Source organism: Xyrauchen texanus, chromosome 16 (assembly GCF_025860055.1).
Source record: "Xyrauchen texanus isolate HMW12.3.18 chromosome 16, RBS_HiC_50CHRs, whole genome shotgun sequence".
Taxonomy (NCBI): Eukaryota; Metazoa; Chordata; class Actinopteri; order Cypriniformes; family Catostomidae; genus Xyrauchen; species Xyrauchen texanus.
In genome coordinates this window covers 14,264,468-14,286,484 of record NC_068291.1, presented here as the reverse complement: position 1 = coordinate 14,286,484, position 22,017 = coordinate 14,264,468, and the positions used below count along the sequence as shown (strand labels likewise).

Here is a 22,017-nt window from a genome sequence, read left to right as displayed (position 1 = left end):
AGATACACACTGTCTCTTATTCATTGTCATTTTGTCTTTTTCACCTTGCCCTCTCTCTCTCTCTCTCTCTAGCTCCAGTCATGTGGAAGCGAGCTGTGAGGGGTGTAAGGGAGATGTGTGATGCATGTGAAGCCACTCTCTTCAACATGCATTGGGCATGCCATAAATGTGGCTTTGTGGTGTGCATGGACTGCTACAAAGCCCGTGAGAATAAGAAAGCCAAAGGTTTGTGTCGCATCCATCACAGATTTCCCCATGTGCTTTTTGATCTGTTGTAAATTTAACTATAAGATTTCCTTTTCCTTTCACCTCCCTGCTGAAAAGTCCAGCGTAGACCAGCATGATTTTTCATGCCAACTCTGGACTATGTATACTGGTTTGGTGCTTGGCTAAATGGTGGACCAAGCTTAGTTGGTAACGCTGGTCAACCAGCATTGTTTTTCTGACAGGGCTCCAACACAGTCTTGAAAAAATCATGGGAATGATTAAAATCGTAAATAATTTCAATAGTGAAGATATCTTTATAATATGCTCAGCTCTAACATATCTTATCAGCTGGACATAGCTTTTTCATAGTAATGTCTCTATAAAATGCTTTTAATATCCTTATCCTATAATCACTTAAATGTTAACCTAGTTAAAAAACCTGGCAGACAGTATCCAAAGTGGACTTTTGGCTGTCTCTTTCTGAACGCTTTGTACATTTTTCTAATTTCCTTGCTTTACTCTCTCAGATAAGGATCTATACTCTTGGCTCCGGTGTGTGAAAAATCAGTCCCATGACCTGAAGAACCTAATGCCAACTCTGATTGTCCCAGAAACAGGTAAGCATCATAGTAAGGTATGTTTATGTGTTTATGCGTACATAACTAAAAATCACATCCCGTTCTCTTTCATCTTTGACTGTGAACCTGATAGTAAAATTAGTGCACTGTCATCTTTCCATAAGTGTTAGCGGACATGCAGAGCTCTATGCACGCGATGAGAGAAAAGTTTGGAATCTCTTCCCATTGTCCCTGCACTGACAACAAAACCCTCAACTCCAGCATGGCCACTTTCAATGGACTCTCACCAGTAAGACACTGACTACACATCATGTTTTGGGATTTCTTTATTTCACTGTGAGTCACAAAAACATTTTGTAGATGCATGTAAAGCTGTCGGCCTGATCCCTGAATTTACATGACAATGGCAACATTTTTGCAGACCAAAATTACGTGCTTCATTACACGTTTGGCTGCAGCGTCCCAGTGAAATCGAGAGAAATGTTGTCGTAATCAGACTAGGTTTTTAAGGTGAATATTAGATGGATGTTTTAATGAGTAAAATGTACCTACCTTACCTAAAACTTTAACCTAGACCTAACCAATAGTGATCTAAAAGATAAATGACAGGTGAACAAAACAGACATCCTAAACCTTATCAATAGTGTTTTAAAAGTTCAAAATTCAACATTAAAAGCACTTTTACTGAAGAAAACATATCATATCATGTCGCTTCTATGGCACTATCCCTTCTCTTTCACTTTTGTTCGAGCGTCCTCGGCTCGAGGATCAGTCTCCGAGTCCACAAGTCCCACACTCTATCGGGTGAGCTACTGCGGAAGTTAATCGCATTGGAATAAGTGTATAAATGTAGGTGTGTCTGTAATACAAGAATATGTTGTCTTTCAAATGATGCATTAGAGTAAAAGTGATAATTTTGATATAAATAAAGAAAAACATAGCAGGGTGTGAGTAATAGAGTGAAAAAATATGTCTTTATAAAGTCCTAAACAGCCATAATACCTGTGATTGAGAAAAATCTAATTTGAAAGGCAGAACCCTGGGGGGCTTGGGAGGTAGAGCTCTGGGAGGCTCGAGAGGAGGAGCCCTGAGAGGCTCGAGAGGAGGAGCCCTGAGAGGCTTGGGAGGAGGAGCCCTGAGAGGCTCGTGAGGCGGAGGCCACAAGGGCTCTGAGGGGCGAGCAGAGGCTGGCAGAGCCGTGGAAGACTCTGGGGGTGGAGCAGAACCCGGCAGAGCCGTGGAAGACTCTGGGGGCGGAGCAGAACCTGGCAGAGCCGTGGAAGACTCTGGGGGCGGAGCAGAACCCGGCAGAGCCGTGGAAGACTCTGGGGGCGGAGCAGAACCCGGCAGAGCCGTGGAAGACTTTGGGGGCGGAGCAGAACCCGGCAGAGCCGTGGAAGACTCTGAGGGCGGAGCAGAGGTCGGTAGAGCTGTGGAGGACTCTGAGGGAACCTCTGCGGTCTTGAGCACAAGACGAGACTGGGGAGAAGGGGCCCTCTTCCTTCTCTTACGTCTTCGGCCAACAGGGGACATGGCCATGGGGACGGTCGAGGCTACAGGCGCTGGCTCTGGGGCGGTCAAGGCTACAGACGCTGGCTCGCTGGCCGTGGCGGGCATGGGCGTTGACTCGCTGGCCGTGACAGGCTTCGGGACTGGGGCCGTGACAGGCTTCGGGACTGGGGCCGTGACAGGCTTCGGGGCTAGGGCCGTGGTAGGCTTCGGGCTAGGGCCGTGGTAGGCTTCGGGGCTAGGGCCGTGGTAGGCTTCGAGACGGGGGCCGTGGTAGGCTTCGAGACGGGGGCCGTGGTATGGAGCGCTGGTTCAGTGTCTGCCTCCCCCACAGTAAACGAGGAACCAGCACACAGTAGGGCGAGGTCAATAAACTGAGCCAGGTTGAGAGAGCAGCGACCACCAGGCATGAATGATGAGGCTGGCTCATTCAGTCCAAATTGAAAAATGTCTTTCAGAGCCACCTCATCAAAATTCACCTGGTTGGCCAGGGCACAAAAATCCATAATATAAGCCTCCAAGGGTTGGCTCCCCTGGCGCAAAACCAAGAGTCGGGCCGCTGGCTCCATAATGTCAAGGACGTGCGTTACACCACCGCTGCCTTGCACGAAAAACTCTTGGCAAGCGCCCGAAGAGCCGTCAAACCTCTCAGGGGGTTGAAGGCTCACGCCGCTCAGAAATGCACTGGAGGCATAAACGGGCTCAGGGGCAGACACAGGTGAAACAGGGTGACATAAGTCAGACAAAGTACATACCTGCTGCCCCTGGGCCGCGAGTGCTTGGTCCTGCCTCCAAACTGTAGCTCCTCGCGCCGAATGTGACGTGCTTCTCCGCTCTAGTGAGCTGCGCGAATCCTCCGCGTGACGCATTGTGACTGTCTACGGTGAGGTTGGTTATTTTGTAACCCGCACACACACACACAAGACGAGACAGTCACAATGTCGATGGGAAACTGCTTTATTCACAAAGCAAAGCAGGAAAAAGTACAAACAAGGGCAAATCCAAATGAGAATGGTCAGGGAAGCGTAGGGTCAAAAGCCGGGGAATCAAAGTAGTGTAAAGGGGCAAATCCGGAAGAGAGTGGTCAACGAGAGCGGGAGGTCGAAGCCGGGAAAACAGTTAACAACTAGGGCGTAGGACTAAACGGGACAAGCGGGATCAAAGACAGGGGAACAAGGGGAGCTGGCAAGCTAAGGGGTAAACCAGAGGAGTCCAAAACTAGACGAGACTAGTGGGGGCAAGGATACGGGAAACTAAACACAATAACCAACACCCGTGAAACAGATGTGCTGTGGTATTTATAGGGGAAGGTGCAGGTGTAAACAATGAAAGGTGATGAGACGAGTGCAGGTGAAACGAATAAAGGGGTGATTGAGACGAGTGCAGGTGGTCATAATGTTCTGGCGATTGGGAGCGGGCACGTGAGCCTGCGGGGAGAGATTGCGTGCGAGCGGGAGAGCTCGAGGAATCAAAACGAGCGTGAACACTCGCGGGCTCAGAACGAGCGTGCACGTTCGTGAGATCGGGGCGAACCGAAGGGGCGGGGTTCGTTACAGATTGGTGTGAAAGTGAATTAAACGCACAGTTGTTGTAGGTCTCTAGTGTTAATTTCACCAGGAAACTGCAGCAAAACGTAGAAAGCAGCACGTAAAACTTTTCATCACTTCTTCATGTTTTTGTCTTGTTTAAAAATATCTGAAAATCCTCCAAACAAGATAAATTCACTTGAGAAGCAAACTGCATAGGTTATCAAGACTTGTTTGAAGAGAATAATGTTAATATACCTTGAATTAAGTTTATTTAGTTCTAGTTTTCTAGTTCTAGTTTTATCTATAAATCTAACAACATTTAAAGAGGAAAAAATATTTTTGCCAATGGGAGAGGAGAAATGTTTTATATCTTTTATTATATAATCTTTGAAAAAATATTGTCTGAAAACAAGTCCTAATATCTTAATTTAGCTTTTCAATAAAATACGTAGTTCTTGTTTTAAGGTTTAAATATTTTACTGAACATTCTTTGAAAGAGTTTTTTGTGATATCAGCTTTCAGACAGTGATCAGAGTGACCCGAAGAGCCGACAGATCCCAGATCAGCCGAAGAATACACAACACACCACATTGAGTGCGCACACTGATAGAAAAGGTGAGGTCTATTCAGCACTTACATGCACTGCACCGTAGAGCATCTCCTAACAGGGATGACGTGATAAAGTGATGAGCATCTAACCAGCCTTGACAAGCAGTGAGCGGAAAGGACATTTTATTAGTCACTTGGTTTCTGTTTCTTCTGTGCTGAGCAACGCTGGCAACGGTTAAATCTTATTGGTCCAAAATCCCGCCCTACATGGTTTGTACATAAAGCATCAAATATGTTCTGATTGGCTGTGATTTTGTTACTTTGCAGCAGCATTTCACTTTCAGTGAAGTTAAATTACTTTACGCTGGAAACTTGTTAGGACTCTGTTTGGACAAATTCTGTGTATTTTCTGGAGTAAACAAATCCTCTCTTTCGAGAGGAATGATTTTCATTCAATGTGTTGTGGTATGATCTTATTTATTTGAGTGACTCCATCTGTAAATATCTCCCAGAGAAGGCAGAGTGTGACGGTGTGGAAACTCACAACAAAAAATCCTTCAGTCCAGAACAAGGATCAACATTGCGTGACCTTTTGACGTCCACGGCTGGGAAGCTATGTCTTGGGTCTACTGGAGGCACCTTTGCACCAGTTTACAACTCCTCCGAACAGGTTTGATATAAATACTCAGATTACTGTAAATACTGCCACTGATTTGAAGAAATTTAGGCTGATAACTAGTCTTCTCGTAGCCAGACCTTATGTGGCAAGAGTTAAGGCCCCAGAACACACACACGTAGAAGTGCTTGTTCATTCTTTGCTCAGAGACAAAAATAAGTTCGAAACAGCTGAGCAACGACATACTGTTTGCGAACATTCAGACACTGCTGGGGGAGGCGTTTAGATAAGCATTTAATATGAGAATGCTCAAGACTACATGTAATACATCAACTAATATGACATTAAAATGTGTTATCAATGACTTCATGTCTCAATCTATGAGTAGGATTCACACTAGATCAGTAAAATATGCTTTTTTAACCACTCATTGATGATTTAAAAGAATGATTATGCAGTAGAAATGCCTAATTTGTCTTGTTTACATTCTGAATTCATTGCGCTAATCAATTAACACACTATACATGGCCATTAATCTGCATCGGTAAGACTTGCCGAAACTAATACTGCTGCAAAGATTGGTGTATAAAAGAGTGTTAATTTGCAGATGTGTGAAAGGCTTTCACTGCATAAGGCACATGAGTGAAGCAGCATATAAAACAAAAGAGTGACTTGGCACTTAAGAGTAATTGAGTAGATTTGATTCTTTGAAAAAATGAATGGCATGTTCTTGGAAAATGTCTCTACACAAATGATCGTAGATGTAGGTAAATTTGCACCAGCTCGCTAATAACTGCATGCCGTTGTGTTCATGTTGATTGATCGTTACTGACTGAATGACATTAATGGGAATTAGCTGCCTTAAAGTAGGTGGAGCTCCAGGTTACACCTACTGTTGAGGTGGGCCAATGGCAGTAAGGTGTTTAGCAGATGGTAAGAAGTTTATAGCCCATGCAAGCTGTAACGAACCATCAAAACTATTCAAATAATTTGTTCTTAATGATGTCAAATCTGTCACATTCCGGCCACATAGACAGGAAGAGCTGTCTGACTGACATGTAAAGCGATCAATCACAGTTTGTTTTGTTCCTATAAGATGCTTGCAGACAGTAATTAATAAAAACAATGGTGACAGAAAACACAAATAATAACGGAAAAAGATTTAAGTACGCTTTAGCTCGAGAAATAAGTGCAGACTGTTTCACTAACATAAGAAATCAAAGCAAAATATACACTTTGGTTTGTGGGTATCTTGTTTACTTGCTACTAATGGCACTTTTCCACTGCAAATTACGGTTTGACTCGACTCTACTCGCTTTTCTTTTCTGAACTTGCTTTTCCACTGCTGTTTAGTTCTGCCTGAACGTGGGTGGGATTAAAGGCTGATCGTCATAGATGCGCCGCCTCTGATGCCACGACATCATCTTAAATGCGACACAAAACAATAAACAATAACACGATCGCTAGCTGTTAGCTACTAGCTCATTGTGCTGCATAAAGCAGTTGTTGCATGGTGATTTTACACAAGTGTAACAGTTAAATTGGCCTGGTTGTTTGGGAAGCAAGCTTCCAGTAGCTGCTCAACTAAATAAAGTGAAGCTTTCAAGCAGATTATAGAGTTAACATAACAAAACATATCATCCTCCATCGTGGAACAACAGTGCCAGTCCAGGGCACTCTCCCTCCCATTGCTCGCCGGTTTAGATAGCATACATTTGGTCGAACCACTTCCACATTTCTTTGATGGTTCTGTATTCACTTTTAAAAAAAAATTATTTTTCCCTACACTGTTGGTAGGTCCGGTGGTAGCCGTGAACGGCCAACAGCTGAGACACTTCCTGAAAGACTTTTCCGTTTTGCTCATCGCTAATGAGAGGAACGTTTGCACTTCGTTTATTGACCACGGCTTGGTTTTGCGCACAGCCATTTCTTTTTACAATTCGAAAGTCCTGTTAACAAATTATACTGCTATCGCTGTTGCTAACTTTAAAACTAGCGGGTTGATGTCCCGTTTCTCAAATCCAGTGACGCTGGTAGTGACGATTCTCTCTGACCAATCAGTGATCTGCAGGATTTTGATGTCACATTTAGTATCGGCTCGACTCGCTTGGAACCTCCACCGATGTGGTACTAAAAAAAGTACCAGGTACTATCCACAGTGGAAACCAACAACAAGCTCTCATAGTATCCACCCGATACCTTGTGCCATTAATTGTGGACTTTGTGTCAACCAGCCAATCAGATTAGAGTTTATTAAATCCAGAAACTATTTTCCAGTCATATGTGCAGTATGCATCATACGGTCCGTTGTTGATAAATAATCTAGTTGATACCTAACTATCACTTGTTCATTCTTTAGGCAGCCCAAAACACTCGAGTACCCAACACCCTGGATGACATCATTGCTTCTGTAGTTGAAAATAAGATTCCCGCTAAAAAGACGACCAGGGCGGGGTTGAATCAGGATTTGATTCCAGAGGGGGAGGCGGGGCAGCAGCCAGAGGAGATGAAGCTTGACAAAGGCCCATTGGCTGATCCCCACACCATTGTTCCTCATGATTGGCTAGGAAAACATCGGCTGCTTTGGCTCAAAGATCACCGTCACCTAGGCAACCAAGGACTGTTCAAAGAGAACTGGACACAAGAGCAGGTTTGTTTTGCTCGTGCAAGTGGTGTATTACTATATCTCTACAGAGAGTAGCTGAGAGAGAAGTAATTTACAAGTGAAATAACCATGAAACTTCCATAATTCTTCCTGTAAAATTGGGATTATGGCATAGGATGAAACCCCTTGGGATAAAATTACTTGAAATTAATTCTCAGGCACCTTTGCTAAGTATAGTGGACAATGAGTGCAACCATTGCTGTGTGATTATTTTAATTCAATTTCAGTTCAAAATAGTTTTCTGTGCAAATTTCTCATTTTTCTGTGCAATCAGACTGTTATTTATCTGTCAGCTTCCTGTTATTTATGCCTGGAGTTTCCATAGAAAATACTGTTTGGTATTTAATAGTTCAATACTTATAGGCTTGTAGTTATAAGGCATTTTACAGCTGTAGAAACCATCTAGTTACAGCAGATTAGGGCTTGCGTGTTATGATGTTTGTAAATTCTATAAATTACATGGAAAATGTTAAAAACAGAAATCTTAAGCAAAAGTTGGTGTGATCTCTCTTTAGCCAGTACTTGTGTCTGGATTGCACAAGAGTTTGAATGCTAGCCTATGGAAGCCTGAGCACTTCAGCCGTGAGTTCTTCAATCTTCACAGTGACCTCTACAACTGCAGAGACGGGAGCATTAAAAACTCCAAGGTCAAGGAGTTCTGGGATGGTTTTGAGGATGTTTCAAGTGAGTGAACCTGTTCAGCATGGCTGTGTGTATTTATAATGCTGTTTGACCTTTACTCCTACCATGCTGCCCAAGTAGACATAATGACCCGAGTACATCTGGTACTAAGATTAGTCTCGCGTGATCTTGAGTGGTCAGGTGAGACCCGTTGCTGTTTATACCTCATAATATGCATCTCAGCTGTATCTCCTGTGACCACTTCTGTTTGGATTTCATCTCTGATTCACTCACTATTTCAGTGTGTTACAAGCACAAAAAAGAAAAAGAAAGCTGTATACCCAGATACACTTGCAATTTAATGTAAGAAGTACAAATGTGACATTTCAAAATTTTGAGCAGAATGTGATCACGTGCATTTCTGACCACCTCTGAATGTAGTTTGTGTGATGCAACAACAAAACATTTAGGACCCTGTTCTCACAAGCTCTGTCCACTTGTGATCAGATTTCTGGAGACAGCTCTTAATGCCTTATGTCAGAGGTCAGCAACCTTTGGCACGTGTGCCATCATTGGCACATGAAGGGGTAGAGAGGAACTAGTATTTTATTAATATTAAGTCCCTCGCACATGCATGCCAAATTGCCAATCTACCTCTTAATCTAATCCTTCCTCATAACCATGCAACGTGTTATCTGGCTATGAACTGAATGGGAAGCTAAACACTATTAAAATGTGATGAAACTGCCCTTGTCAGTGGACGAGCACAGCATGTGCCAATCATTTGTGCATCACAAGCCACTGATACAGAGGCGCAGATCATTTCAAGCAGTGCTTGTAAACGTGTTTGCTTTGTGTCGGTCACGCTGCACAGTTGAGCGAATGATGTCCTTCATTTTCTTATTTATTTGTTACTTTTTGTTTTCAGAACAAAACTTGATGTAAATTAGAAGACACAGAATCAATATCTGAGATTTTCAACCAAGCATACGTGCTACTTAAACCACAATTATGGTGACTCTAAATCTAAAACTACATTATTATTAAAATCTAAATTAAACCTGGAAATTAACAAAGTTTCAGGGTTTTTTAAGTTTTATTACATAAAATGAATAAAAATATGAAAGATTCCACACAATTTCTTGTTCACTAACTACACTAAATGTAGTTCCATTTTCTTTAAAAAAAAAATGTTATTCTGATAATATAATTTTGTATAAAAAAAACAAGCTGTATTAAATAATAAAAATGCGAAATAGAAACATTTTCAGTAGTGGACTTTTGAAACATTCAAACAGTGACAAAAACGTACGTGTGGCAGGGCGGAGGGCGTCACACATACCTAAAAATGTACTGTTTTGATTCAATTAAAAAATATGATATATTTAGCTTAATAAATATCTTTAGCATTACTGAATCAAACTTATTGCATTAGGTTTTATCAAGAGTTGGGAATGTCTGGCCTCAGGGCCGTATAAGGCCCTCAAGACTATTTTAACTGGCCCGTGATGACCATTTGGGAATTAATATAATAAACATAAAAATTGCCTTAATTTTGTTAACTGTAAAAAAATATATATATATATATATATATATATATATATATATATATATATATATATATATATATATATAAAAGAATATATATATATATATATATATATATATATATATATATATATATATATATATATTTAAATACTTTTAAATAATTACAATGTAAAATACTGAATAATAGAAAGTCCCCTTTATTTTATTTATTTATTTATTTATTTTGTACGTTAATTTCAACCCACAATAAGAAATTGCAAGCAACTATGTGACCTGTGAATAATTTTGTAAGTACTTGAATGGCCCTTGAGAGGTAAAATGTTAGAACAAGTAGAAAGAGTTACAATTAACAGTACATACTGTACATACAGTACAAGTGTTAAAAGTCGTTGGGGGTGGGGGGCGATAATTTGATTAACAAGAAAAATAAAAATTGCAGACCCCTGCCTTGTGTAAACATGGTCAGTGTAATTTATGTGCTTGTTTATGTGTCCCACAGAAAGGCCTAAATCTGCAAAAGGGGAGTCAGTGGTGTACAGACTGAAAGACTGGCCATCAGGGGAGGAATTTTTGGCTCTCATGCCTGCCAGGTACAGCCGGCCTTGGAAACATTCAGAGAATTGTCCTCCACAGCTCACCAGGATTTGCATAGAATACAACGTTGTCCCACTAATACATTCTGAATTTGAATACACTCTCACCACTATTTGAATACACCTCTACTTAAGCTTGTACCTCAGGAACCCAGTTATTACCATTCCTGTGTTCTTTACTCAGTTCAGATAATATAGTCTGTTAATTTTAGTCTGTAAATTTAACCAGACAAAAAGCTTGTAAATAAAATAAACTCAGCAAAAAAAGAAACATCCCTTTTTCAGGACACTGTATTTTAAAGACAATTTTGTACAAATCCAAATAACTTTACAGATAATTATTGTAAAGAGTTTAAACAATGTTTTCCATGCTTGTTCAATGAACCATAAACAATTAATGAACATGCAACTGTAGAATGGTCATTAAGACACTAACAGCTTACAGACGGTAGGAAATTAAGGTCACAGTTATAAAACATATAAATGGGAACTAAAGAGACCTTTCTACTGATTCTGAAAAACACCAAAAGAAAGTAATCTGGTCATCTGCGTGAACGTGCCTTAGGCTTGCTGCATGAGGACTGCAGATGTGGCCAGGGCAATAAATTGCAATGTCCGTACTGTGAGACACCTAAGACAGTGCTACAGGGAGACAGGAAGGACAGCTGATATCACACCTGCGGGACAGGTACAGGATGGCAACAACAACTGCCCGAGTTACATCAGGAACACACAATCCCTCCATCACTGCTCAGACTGTCCGCAATAGGCTGAGAGAGGCTGGACTGAGGGCTTGTAGGCCTGTTGTAAGGCAGGTCCTTACCAGATATCACCTGCAACAACGTCACCTATGGGCGCAAACCCACCTTCGTTGGACCAGACAGGACTGGCAAAAAGTGCTCTTCACTGACGAGTCGCAGTTTTTGTCTCACCAAAATGGCAACTGCCTGGCATGGCATGTATTGATGCATTAATGTCAGTCTAATCACATGCAAATCAGTTATACATTTATTATTTTAGAACATAAAATAATATATAGTCATCATGACAATAATAAGAGTAATCAACGTTTAACACTTAATATTATATTATTATTTACAAATCCTCATAACTCTTAATTTCATAAAACAGCTGAAATCAGTGACATTAATGACATATGTATGATGATGTTCTACCTACAGTATGTTTGACACTGGTATAAAGGAATTTATTATATATTTCTTTAACCCATCTCAGATATCATGATGTGATGAATACTTTGCCAGTACCGGACTACACAGACCCAGAAGCTCAATTGAACCTGGTCTCACACCTGCCCTCCTTCTTCATCCGGCCTGACCTCGGTCCTCGCCTCTGCTGCGCCCACGGTATTATTTCTTCCCTGTAGTCACTGATAGTGTTGTTGTTGTGTTTGCTATGCAATGGACCTTATATTCTTGTATTTGTGCAGGTGTGACCGCATGTCCAGAGCAAGACTTCGGGACCAGTAATCTGCATGTCGAAATCTCTGACACCATGAGTATCCTGGTATATGTTGGGATAGCCAAAGGAAATGGGACCCCATCGAAAACAGGTTCATTTGAATAAACATGAGTTTGTGAGGGGATATCACACTGAAGTTTTGCTCAAAAATATAAATTTTGCCCTAGTGCGTTGCATAGCTCATTATTAAAAGGTCAAATCAGTACTTTTTTTTTTACAATTACACCTAGGGTCATGTATTCAAACACAATAGTTTTAGTTACTGATGGCATTGTAGAAATTCATTATTCCCATTCAGCCAGGATACATTTTACATTTACATATGCATTTACATTTATGCATGTGGCAGAAGCTTTTATCCAAAGCAACTTTCAAGCATGCATTTTTTTATATATATATTTTTTTTTGCATTCAAGCTATAATTTTTTTTTATCAGTTTGTTAATTGTCTATTTTAATCCATGAGTGGAAGTGTTCAATAACAGGGCTGTTACTGTAGTATTTGGTTGATCATTTGATCATAACATGGCAGCCCCCATGAGGATGCCCTCTCTATGTAGAATAAAACAGCTTTTATAAGGTTACTGATATGACTGCAGTCTTCATCTCATGTGTGCTCGTGATTTTATAAATGTATTTCAAAATTACTATTCATTTCTTTAGGAGTGGAACTTTTTTATTTAGGAGGGAAAAAAAAGAGTGTGCATTTAATAGTAAACAGAATTGTTATATAATGGGAGCATATTTCAATGCAAAATGTTCGAAGATCGAAAATAATAAAACTGCATTTTGAAGTGAATTGCAATAACCACACACATTGCAAAAATTGAGTTATGACCAAATGAAGGTCTCTTAAACCATGATCTGTCATGTGACAGATGGGTATGGCTCAACATAAATTCAGATTTGGAGCAAATGGAGCGTAAACATTGCAGCAATTACAAAATCCAAAACCAAAAATGTTGATGCCATTTATGTCCGTTTTTGTGTTGGTGTAATTACTGCATTTTTTGCTTTTGTAAAGCAGAATAGTTGCACATCAATACAAAAACGTTCCTAGACTTCCGGTGATATAATCTCTACCATGATATCTATTTTAAAGCTGTTTGAATGTTGAGTAATGAAACAAAAAACACATTTATTTACCAGACTTGTCCCTCAGGCTTGCGTGTTTACAGAGTCTCACAAATTCCTGAAATAAAAATTTTATTGATGTTCTTTAAAATGCCACCATAACCTTAAAATGAATTTTGTGAGCCGTAACGAATGTGTATGACTGCATTAATCTGGTTATTAAACCCTTTGTGTGTTAGGTGTATTGAAGCTCTTTGAGAGAGAAGCTCTAGATGAAAGTGTAAAGAAAAGACTGAGAGACCCTAATGAGACTCCAGGTGCTCTGTGGCACATCTACATGAGTAAAGACCTGCCAACAATCCACAAGTTTTTACAAAAGGTACCACACACTGTTTGATAATGCATAGCTTATCTGCTAACTGTATGTGTAAATGAGGAGTTGTCCGACCTAAAATGGGCAACATCAGGTGTGCCGCAAGGCTCGGTCTTGGGCCCTTTGTTGTTGCACGACTACTACTTTTTACTTATTGAATAGTCATCCAGAAAAGTAGTCAACCTGGTTAGGCCAAACTTTATCTTGTGTAAATGAATTACCATACAGCATGCAGCACCATTGGTTTTTGCTGGTGAGTGTAATGTGTTTGTCAGTGGAGATAATGTCCGTGCAAATTAGATATTGCTTATGAGAAACAAAGGCATGCATAGAAGCTTTGCTAGGTTCATACTGCTAGCATTGTCATAAACAGTGCAAAATACAGTAATGTCCTACTTGTTTATAGTTTCTGTCAGCCTTATGCCAATGCTTGATTAGTTTCAGGGCAAAATAACTTGAACACTTTAAATGTCTGGAATGCAGTTTGCTCATAACTTTCCGAGATCACTTTATATTCACTTTCGCAGAACTCAAAATATATTTTCAAACAGATACACATGCTGCATGTTGCTGGTAAAGGAATTTCCTGCTGTTGTAATAAGTAGAGGTGTCATGCCCATTGCCCCCACAGATTTTTCAGCCAAGGGGATTTTGAATGTATTATTTGAACCAAAGACAAATCTGTTCCTTTGATAATTTAACTGAATGATTATAGCATGTGAAAAAGAATGTCTGTGGCAGAAATATTTATTTACATGTCTAAATTTAGTCAGTCCAATCGAGTCACGTCATCCTGTAGGCGGCATCCGGTTAGTGCTTCTGAGATCACATTCACAGGGAAGGTCAAGCACCCAAGGGAAAGCGCAGTGTTATGGTAATAAAAGCTAAAATGTTTTTGACATGTTTTGTGGCGTCTTTACACTCTTTTCTTTATGTTTTAAGAAAGCAGCAGGTTATTATTTTATTGTCTCAGTCATTTCAGTGTGACTTCTCAATGTTATTGAGCTAAAGCAATTGCGTACATCGTTACATTTGTCCTGGTGCATTTCATACAGTCCGTCTTTCATGTCGTATATGGAAAATGAATGCCCAAAAGAGGTTGCAAGATATTAATGTGCGGTACCTATTTTTCAAATAAAATAGGTGCATGATGCCCCTGAGAACAAGCACAAACCTTATGCACTGACTAGAGGCACAACTAATCAACTATTGAGGAGCTGGTACAAGGCAAACTGTATATGCTCCATTTACGTGATATCTTTAGAAAACATGGCATTAGCTTTCACTTTTATGCGGATGACATACAGCTCTATATTCCTTCCAGACCAAGTGAAATTAGTTCACTGAACACTTGAATCATATTTCTGGTTTAATAGAGACACCCCATCAATACAGTGATAACATTTGCACGTGTGTGTGTGTGTGTGTGTATGTGTGTGTAGGTCGCTGCTGAGCTGGCTGAGGCAGATCCAGAGGCAGACTCAGAGTGGGACAATGATGCAGATCCCCTCCGTGAGGGCAGCTGGTATCTGAGCCCCAGGCTGAGACGGAGGTTGCAGGAGGAACATGGTGTGGAGAGCCGCACGCTCCTCCAGTTCTATGGAGATGCTATCATCATCCCTGCTGGAGCTCTGCACCAGGTAAACTTCATATTACCAGCTCCCTCCTCCTGAAGCAATCTGTCTTGAGTTCTTGGGAAGGATTGCTAGTTTCTTTAAACTGTCTGTTTAAAGTCAGATATGTGTATAATGACATTCACTCCTGCAGGGGCTCAGTATTTCATGCTGTGTTTTTAGGTGATGAACCTGCACAGTTGCATCCAAGTGAATGTGGACTTTGTTTCCCCTGAACATGCGCACAACTCCTACTACCTAACCCAAGAGCTCCGCCCTCTCAAAGAACAAGTGAACTATGAGGACAAACTCCAGGTGCATTTCTATATTGCTGGATTGTATAATATATATATATATATATATATATATATATATATATATATATATATATATATATATATATATATATATATATATATATATATAAAGGTTGGGAGGGTTACTTTTGAAATGTATTCCATTACAGATTACATGCTGTAAAATGTAATTTGTAACGTATTCCTTTAGATTAATCAAGGTCAGTATCGTATTCTAAATACTTTGGATTATTAGTGCTGCCAGTCAATTAAAATTTTAATCACAATTTATTGCATACTTTTTCGTAGTTAATCGCGATTAATCACAGATTTTGAAAGTGATAAAATTTGACTCTAAATATGCTTATTTTCCTGTCAAAATGTATTTATTTATTTTTTAGGGGAAAAAACAATAAGGAACAATATAATGCTATATTAAAAAAAAATCTAAACAAAGCCTTCCACTGTATAAAGATAGAAATGTACTAAAATAGCACCATTTCATGAGGGAGTTTGACTAATTGAAAGAACTAGTCTCACAATAGGTTGCATTTTCATTGCAATGGTCAATACATCTCTAAAACTCTCATCCTCCACATTATTATTCACCCGGCAGACTGTGGCTGTCTGCTTTGTTACAGCAATCAAGAGGCGAATAGATACAAGTAAAGTCTGATTCCACAACATTGGCCTAACCATTTGGTCCCTCTCAATTGTTTAGGTGAAGAACATCTTTTACCACTCTGTGAAAGATGTTGTGGCCACACTGAGGAAGCATTTGAAGGAGAAAAACACAGAGGAGGTGAAAGAGGAATCCTCCTGACAATGCCCTTTCTTCTCCTCGGTCCAAACACTTGGAGCATAAATACAATCTGAAGATTCTCCTGACAGGAACTTTGTAGGCATGATACCAAGACTATGGACCACTCATATGGATCTCTGCAAGACTCTGTCACTTCTTCTATGATGTCACTGTCTTCTCTTTGATTTTACTCTCTTTGTATCTACTTCCCCATTGTGTCTTCCTGCTTTGACAGGAAGTGAGGTAAGGGGTGGAGGTACGAAAAACAGAGAGATGAAAGTAGTAGACTGTGCTCTCAAACCAGGTGCAATCAGCTTCAAATTCAACACTTCCAAATGCAAGGAGTATGGAAAACCATTGAAAAGAACAACACTAGTAAATACACTTTTGTTTTCCAAAGGAGAAAATGATTTGAAAGTGCGAAAGTTAAATTTTCTTTATCAGTAGTTCTTACGCTGCAAAGTGTTTGCCACGCCGTCAAGCTGTGTTTTGTAAGAGAGATCAGCGATTCCAACACAATCAAAGCAGCATTCCATCATGCCAGCTGCTGCCAAACTGACAGGTTTTATTATGTTTAAAGGCAACATTAAATTATTTACAGTTTGGCAAGTATTCACTGGGCAGAGGGAGAATTTTAGAAAAATTCCTGTTTTCTGTGTTTGTTTGAAGAAATAAATCTCGTGAATTTTACAGTTTGTGAAGATGTAAATAGCAGAATATACATACAGTGTATGTATATATATATATATATATATATATATATATATATATACACACACATATATATATATATATAAATTATGATTTTCTATAACATGATGTGCTTTATTTGCTGGTTGTGTTGTTTGCTACTGTATGTACATTGAAGTTAAAGAGATGTTTTACATTTTCCATTAAAAATGGATTAATCAAAAACATTTGTCTATTATGACTCTGTTTAACATTTGTCTATTATGACTCTGTTTGCATGCTTCATTAACCGAAAATAACAACAACAACAACAACATTTTCAAATTATTCAGTCAGTTCTCTTCATAATATATGTTTTTATTTAAAAGTCCAATTCACTTCACTCCCTTGACTTAAACGTACAATTTAACTGAGTGGAGTGTCCATGAAGTTCTTAAGCCAAATGCTGTTCAGTAGTGTAGTCTTGTGTAAAGGCAAACATACATTATATGCCCACCTATATTCCTAAGGATTTGGCATAGTATGCCCACCTAAAATGAGTAACGATACATAACCAAGGCCACCAGAACAACGAGCTGGCTTATGATCTGTAACTTCCCAAACTACTGATGCAATACCACATTGCCTTTGAATGAATTGTGATTTTTGTATTTATTTTAAAAGTTAACAGAGATATATCTGTCTCTTACATTCATTGTTCATGTACATGTTTTGCCTAAAAAACAACGTAAAGATTTATTTTTCTGCAAAAATTATAAAAAAAGGGCAAAATATTGAAGATTGATGTGAATTCTGCTGATTCAAATTTAAGAAAATGTTTTGTTTAAATTGCGAAAATACATTAGTAAGAATGGTTTGAAGAGTTTACTTATAGATAAATAATTTCAAGCTTGCAAATTACAGAAAAAAGCTAGGAAGCTAGTTACCAATTAAACCCAATGGCAAGCACTTTGGAGCAATTGTTTCAAAAATGATTTTCAGCATTCACTATATGCAATATTCTCTTATCTCAATAAAATGTAAATTAACCAACAATACTTTGTCTGTCTGTATCTATCCCTCTCTCTTTCTCTCAATTCAACTTGCTTTATTGGCATCACAAAAGTACAAGTTCACATCAATCTAAATAATGTATTCATGCTGCGGTGAACTATTAGGAGTTCATAAAAAGACGCAAGCAGGTCATATTCATGAAATTTTCAGAATAAATAACCTGCAAAACAACGCAATTAACCTATCTGCAAAGATTTGCTTGTGATGAGGTTGTTCCTTTTTGATTTAGTACTGCCTTATTATTTAGTAGTACTTATTATTACATTAGTTATATTTTATTAGATAGGCCTATTACTTCTGTTCGTGTATTTTTTATATATTTCTGAGATGTTTCTGGGCCCTAATTAAAATATGTCATTCAAATTCACTTGTCTATATCTTGCATTTTGACTGTGTGCATTAGTTTTCTCCTCTGTTCTCCTCTGGATTATTGCGTCAGTCTCAAACTTCTGCTGATCAGGAACAACACAACAACAGCAAACAGTTGTGTGAGGGATTCACATAGATCTCAAACCCTCGCCACTCAAGAACCACCATAACAACAACAACAAACAATTGCTGTAAGTCATGACATCCGCTCATTTTATTGCTTCCTGACCAACAAACACAGACAATCAAGCGTATAATTGATTTTAATACAAGGCACTAGGATATATCACCACACTTGACAAACAAACATTTAACATAGAATAAACATAAAATACACAAAGTAAACACAGTAAGGGAAAGTAAAGAATTATTAGAGGTACGGCAAACTTATTTCAACAATTAACCCTTTGGAGCCAGCGAGGAAATTACACACTGTGATGCATTTGAATTTCAATGGAATAATACTTGCACAATGGACCTTTGTGTGTCTGAGCAAGACTGCGCTTATGTCGTGTCCTCCTGGCGTCCTTGAGATGGCTTTCTGTCGGTGTTTCCAGAGCGTGGGTGGTTCGCGGAAAGTTCGAAGCGTCTTAAGAGTAAATGTTGAATAGTTGACGAGTGTTCCGGAGAGTTGCAGAAGATCGGGGAAAGAGGGCAGAAGTGTAAGATGGCTTGAAGGGATCCAGAAGAAGTCCAAGGGGAAGAGGTAAGAGAGGAAGTAAGTTGGGAGTTGGGAGCAGCCAAGAAGAGAGTTGAAGTAAGAGAGTGAAGGGCCGGTGTGGATGCAATTTATAACCTTAGAAAACGTGTCCCACCTCTCATTGGCTCGACTAAAAAGAAGGGTGGAAGTTCCAGGCGGGAATTTGGTTTATTGCTCTTTGTTCTAAGGGTGCTCATTGCGTGTGCACCCTGGAGGGGTGGTAGCCGATGAAGAAACTAAGAAATATTCTTGTAACACTAATATGTTGTTGTTATCGACATATCATGTACACAGTCATTTTGATCTTCAAAATACCAAGTTATAGAGACCAAATGTGCCACACATATGATTTTGGTTAACCATAGTATGCAAAGTCTGAAACATTAACCCATTATAGTTTGCAAGGAAACATAAACCAAACAACAGAAAGGAAAATCATGAGATGGAACATTAGATACATGTCAATACATTTATCACATGGATATATATATATAGAATATATAGGATTAAAAAGGGTTCATTTCTCCTTCTCAGTAAGAATTAAGTGAGAGTCAGCACTCTCTGAACATTTCTTTGGAGGTCGTAAAAGTCTCCTTTTATTTTGGGCGCTAGATGGTTCCTTTGTCCGTCAAGGCTCATTTGCATGTTTTATTGACCGGGTCCGGCTTTGGCTTGAATAACTCAAAAGATGGTAAAAACATAGCAGAATGCAATTCTAAGGTGATCTTATATTTATATTCAGCTAGGACAAATCGTAAGGTTTAATTTGATACCAAGAAACGTGTATTTGGTACACTTAAAAGTGGATATACACTCTTAGGCTATTAAATATAAGGCCTCAGAGTTTAAACTACACAACGAAACAATTCTAACTAGTTTTGATCTAACATCAGAAATACACAAGTATATTAAACATTTTTTTTTAAACGTATTTCCTTAGAAATAAGCCCTTCTAGGCTTTAAATGAAAGACACACACTTTTCCCAACTTTTCACGTGCCTTTCTCACATGGTAAAGCACGCGCTCCCTCTGTCAATAGTTCATTGTATTCCACAGACTAGCGGGCGCCATTTCAGTGATCTTACAAGGGGTTCTTTGAATTCAGAATCGATGAGTTAATGATTCCCATTCATATGCTACACAATGATGCATCCAATGAGAATCATGTTGAAAGAGTCCCGGTTATAGGAGATTCTATAGTAATGAATGAGGAAATTGACTCCAGCCACTATTGTTAAATGCATTTCGGGGGCTCGAGCATCTGACATCAGATCAAATTTACAAGTGCTGGCTAATGCTAAACGTAGATTTTCTAAAATTGTTATTCATGTCGGCACTAATGATGTCCGGCTTTGCCAGTTGGAGATCACTAAAAATAATGTTAAAGAGGTGTGTGAACTTGCAAAAATGATGTGAAACACTGTAATATGCTCTGGCCAACTCCCTAATCATTGTGGTGATGAGGTTTATAGTAGATTAGTGTCACTGAACGGATGGATGTCTGAGTGGTGTCCGGAGAATAGCAGACAATTGGAAGAGTCTTTGGGGGTAGACCTGAACTGCTAAAGAGAGACAGACTCCATCCCTCCAGGGAAGGTGCCGCTCTCCTCTCTAGTCTTAATAATGATAATATTATCTGATCGTTTGCTAGCTGCCTTGAGACGTCACACATAAACTACAACACATAGAAACTGTATCACCTATATATCACATAGAGACTGCGTCTGTTCCCCGACCTACCAAACACAAAACACTCACTAAATCATTTAGAAAAATTTTTTTAAGGTCAAACTTGAAAATATATTAAAAAAAATGTTTTTAAGATAAACACATTAGGGCAAGTTAGGGCTACTAAACATTAGATTTCTTTCAACCAAAGCACTAATTGTAAATTCAATTATTACAGATCACATGATGCGCTCTGCTTGACTGAAACCAGGCTTAAACCTGATGAATATATTAATTCAGATGCATCTACTCCCCCAGGTTAAAGCTATTAACATGAGCCTCATCTGAAGGGTCGAGGAGGAGGTGTTCCTAAAATTTACAATGAGGTTTTTGGTGTTACTCAGGGGACAGGATATGTGTTTAAAGGAGACCTATTATGCCCCTATTTACAAGATGTAATATAAGTCTTAGGAGTCCCCAGAATGTGTCTGTGAAGTTTCAGCTCAAAATACCCAACGGATAATTTATTATACCATGTTATAAATGCATCTTTTTGGGTGGAATCAAAAACACACTGATTTTGTGTGTGTCTCTTTAAATGCAATTTAGCTGCTGCTCCCCACCCCCTTTCAGGAAGAGGGCTCTGCCTTTACAGCTGGTGCTTCAGATACTACAGCAACAACAAATCAGAACCAATATGACTGACAGCGTAAATAAAATTCAGCCATATATGTATGAATATATGTATATCTGGTCTCCGTGAATACAATCAGAGACAATGGTAACTGACAGTATGCGTTTTCGGGTTAAAAATGAAAAATAACGACATAGCTCTGGTCTCCATGAATACAATCAGAGACAATGGTACCTTTAGCTGCATTAGCCATGGAATCAGCTAACAAGCACATTCAGAAAGGCGATTTGCAAACATTCACATAATATAAAGTGTGATACATCTTCAGGATATAAAGCTGGAACAAGAACAGATGGTATTGATCCATGCATGAGAATCACATTTTTTGAAAATCCTGCTTTATATTGACACTCAATCACAAAGCAGTCCGGTGTAAAATGATTTGCACAAACATACACACATTTTTTACTATGTAAAAGTGAATTTTGCATAATAGGTCGCCTTTAAGTCTTTTGAACTAATAATGCTTAATGTGACACCATCAGATATAAATAAAAAATCTCTGTCATCTTTTACCCTTGCTACAGTATATAGATCACCTGGGCCATATTCTGATTTCCTTGGTGAATTTTCAAATTTTCTATCAGGTCTAGTAGTTTCTGTGGATAGAGCTTTAATTTTTGGTTACTTCAACATTCACATAGATAATGAAAATGACACATTGGGAATAGCATTTATCGATATTCTCAACTCGCTTGTAGTCAGACGAAATGTGACAGGACCAACTCATTGCCATAGTCATACACTAGATTTAATTTTGTAATTTGGAGTTGATGTTAATAATAT

General features: G+C 39.1%; 1 protein-coding gene across 3 annotated transcripts in view; it reads left to right on the top strand.

Annotated features, from left to right (window-relative positions):
• LOC127656810 (probable JmjC domain-containing histone demethylation protein 2C) overlaps positions 1 to 17,771 on the top strand; it is a 93,639-nt gene extending 75,868 nt beyond the window's left edge. For 2 of the 3 annotated variants that reach the window (XM_052145285.1, XM_052145283.1), the window contains exons 14-27: positions 73 to 225; positions 735 to 824; positions 950 to 1,074; positions 4,339 to 4,438; positions 4,885 to 5,042; positions 7,348 to 7,638; positions 8,169 to 8,337; positions 10,325 to 10,415; positions 11,655 to 11,785; positions 11,869 to 11,991; positions 13,213 to 13,352; positions 14,789 to 14,986; positions 15,143 to 15,274; positions 15,977 to 17,771. In XM_052145285.1, the coding sequence (XP_052001245.1) occupies positions 73 to 225; positions 735 to 824; positions 950 to 1,074; positions 4,339 to 4,438; positions 4,885 to 5,042; positions 7,348 to 7,638; positions 8,169 to 8,337; positions 10,325 to 10,415; positions 11,655 to 11,785; positions 11,869 to 11,991; positions 13,213 to 13,352; positions 14,789 to 14,986; positions 15,143 to 15,274; positions 15,977 to 16,078 (2,003 nt within the window). In that variant the 3' untranslated portion in view covers positions 16,079 to 17,771. Of the gene's footprint in view, positions 1 to 72; positions 226 to 734; positions 825 to 949; positions 1,075 to 4,338; positions 4,439 to 4,884; positions 5,043 to 7,347; positions 7,639 to 8,168; positions 8,338 to 10,324; positions 10,416 to 11,654; positions 11,786 to 11,868; positions 11,992 to 13,212; positions 13,353 to 14,788; positions 14,987 to 15,142; positions 15,275 to 15,976 lie in introns of those variants that run through there. The other variant, XM_052145286.1, reaches the window with a different exon arrangement.
• Positions 17,772 to 22,017: the final 4,246 nt, after the last annotated feature.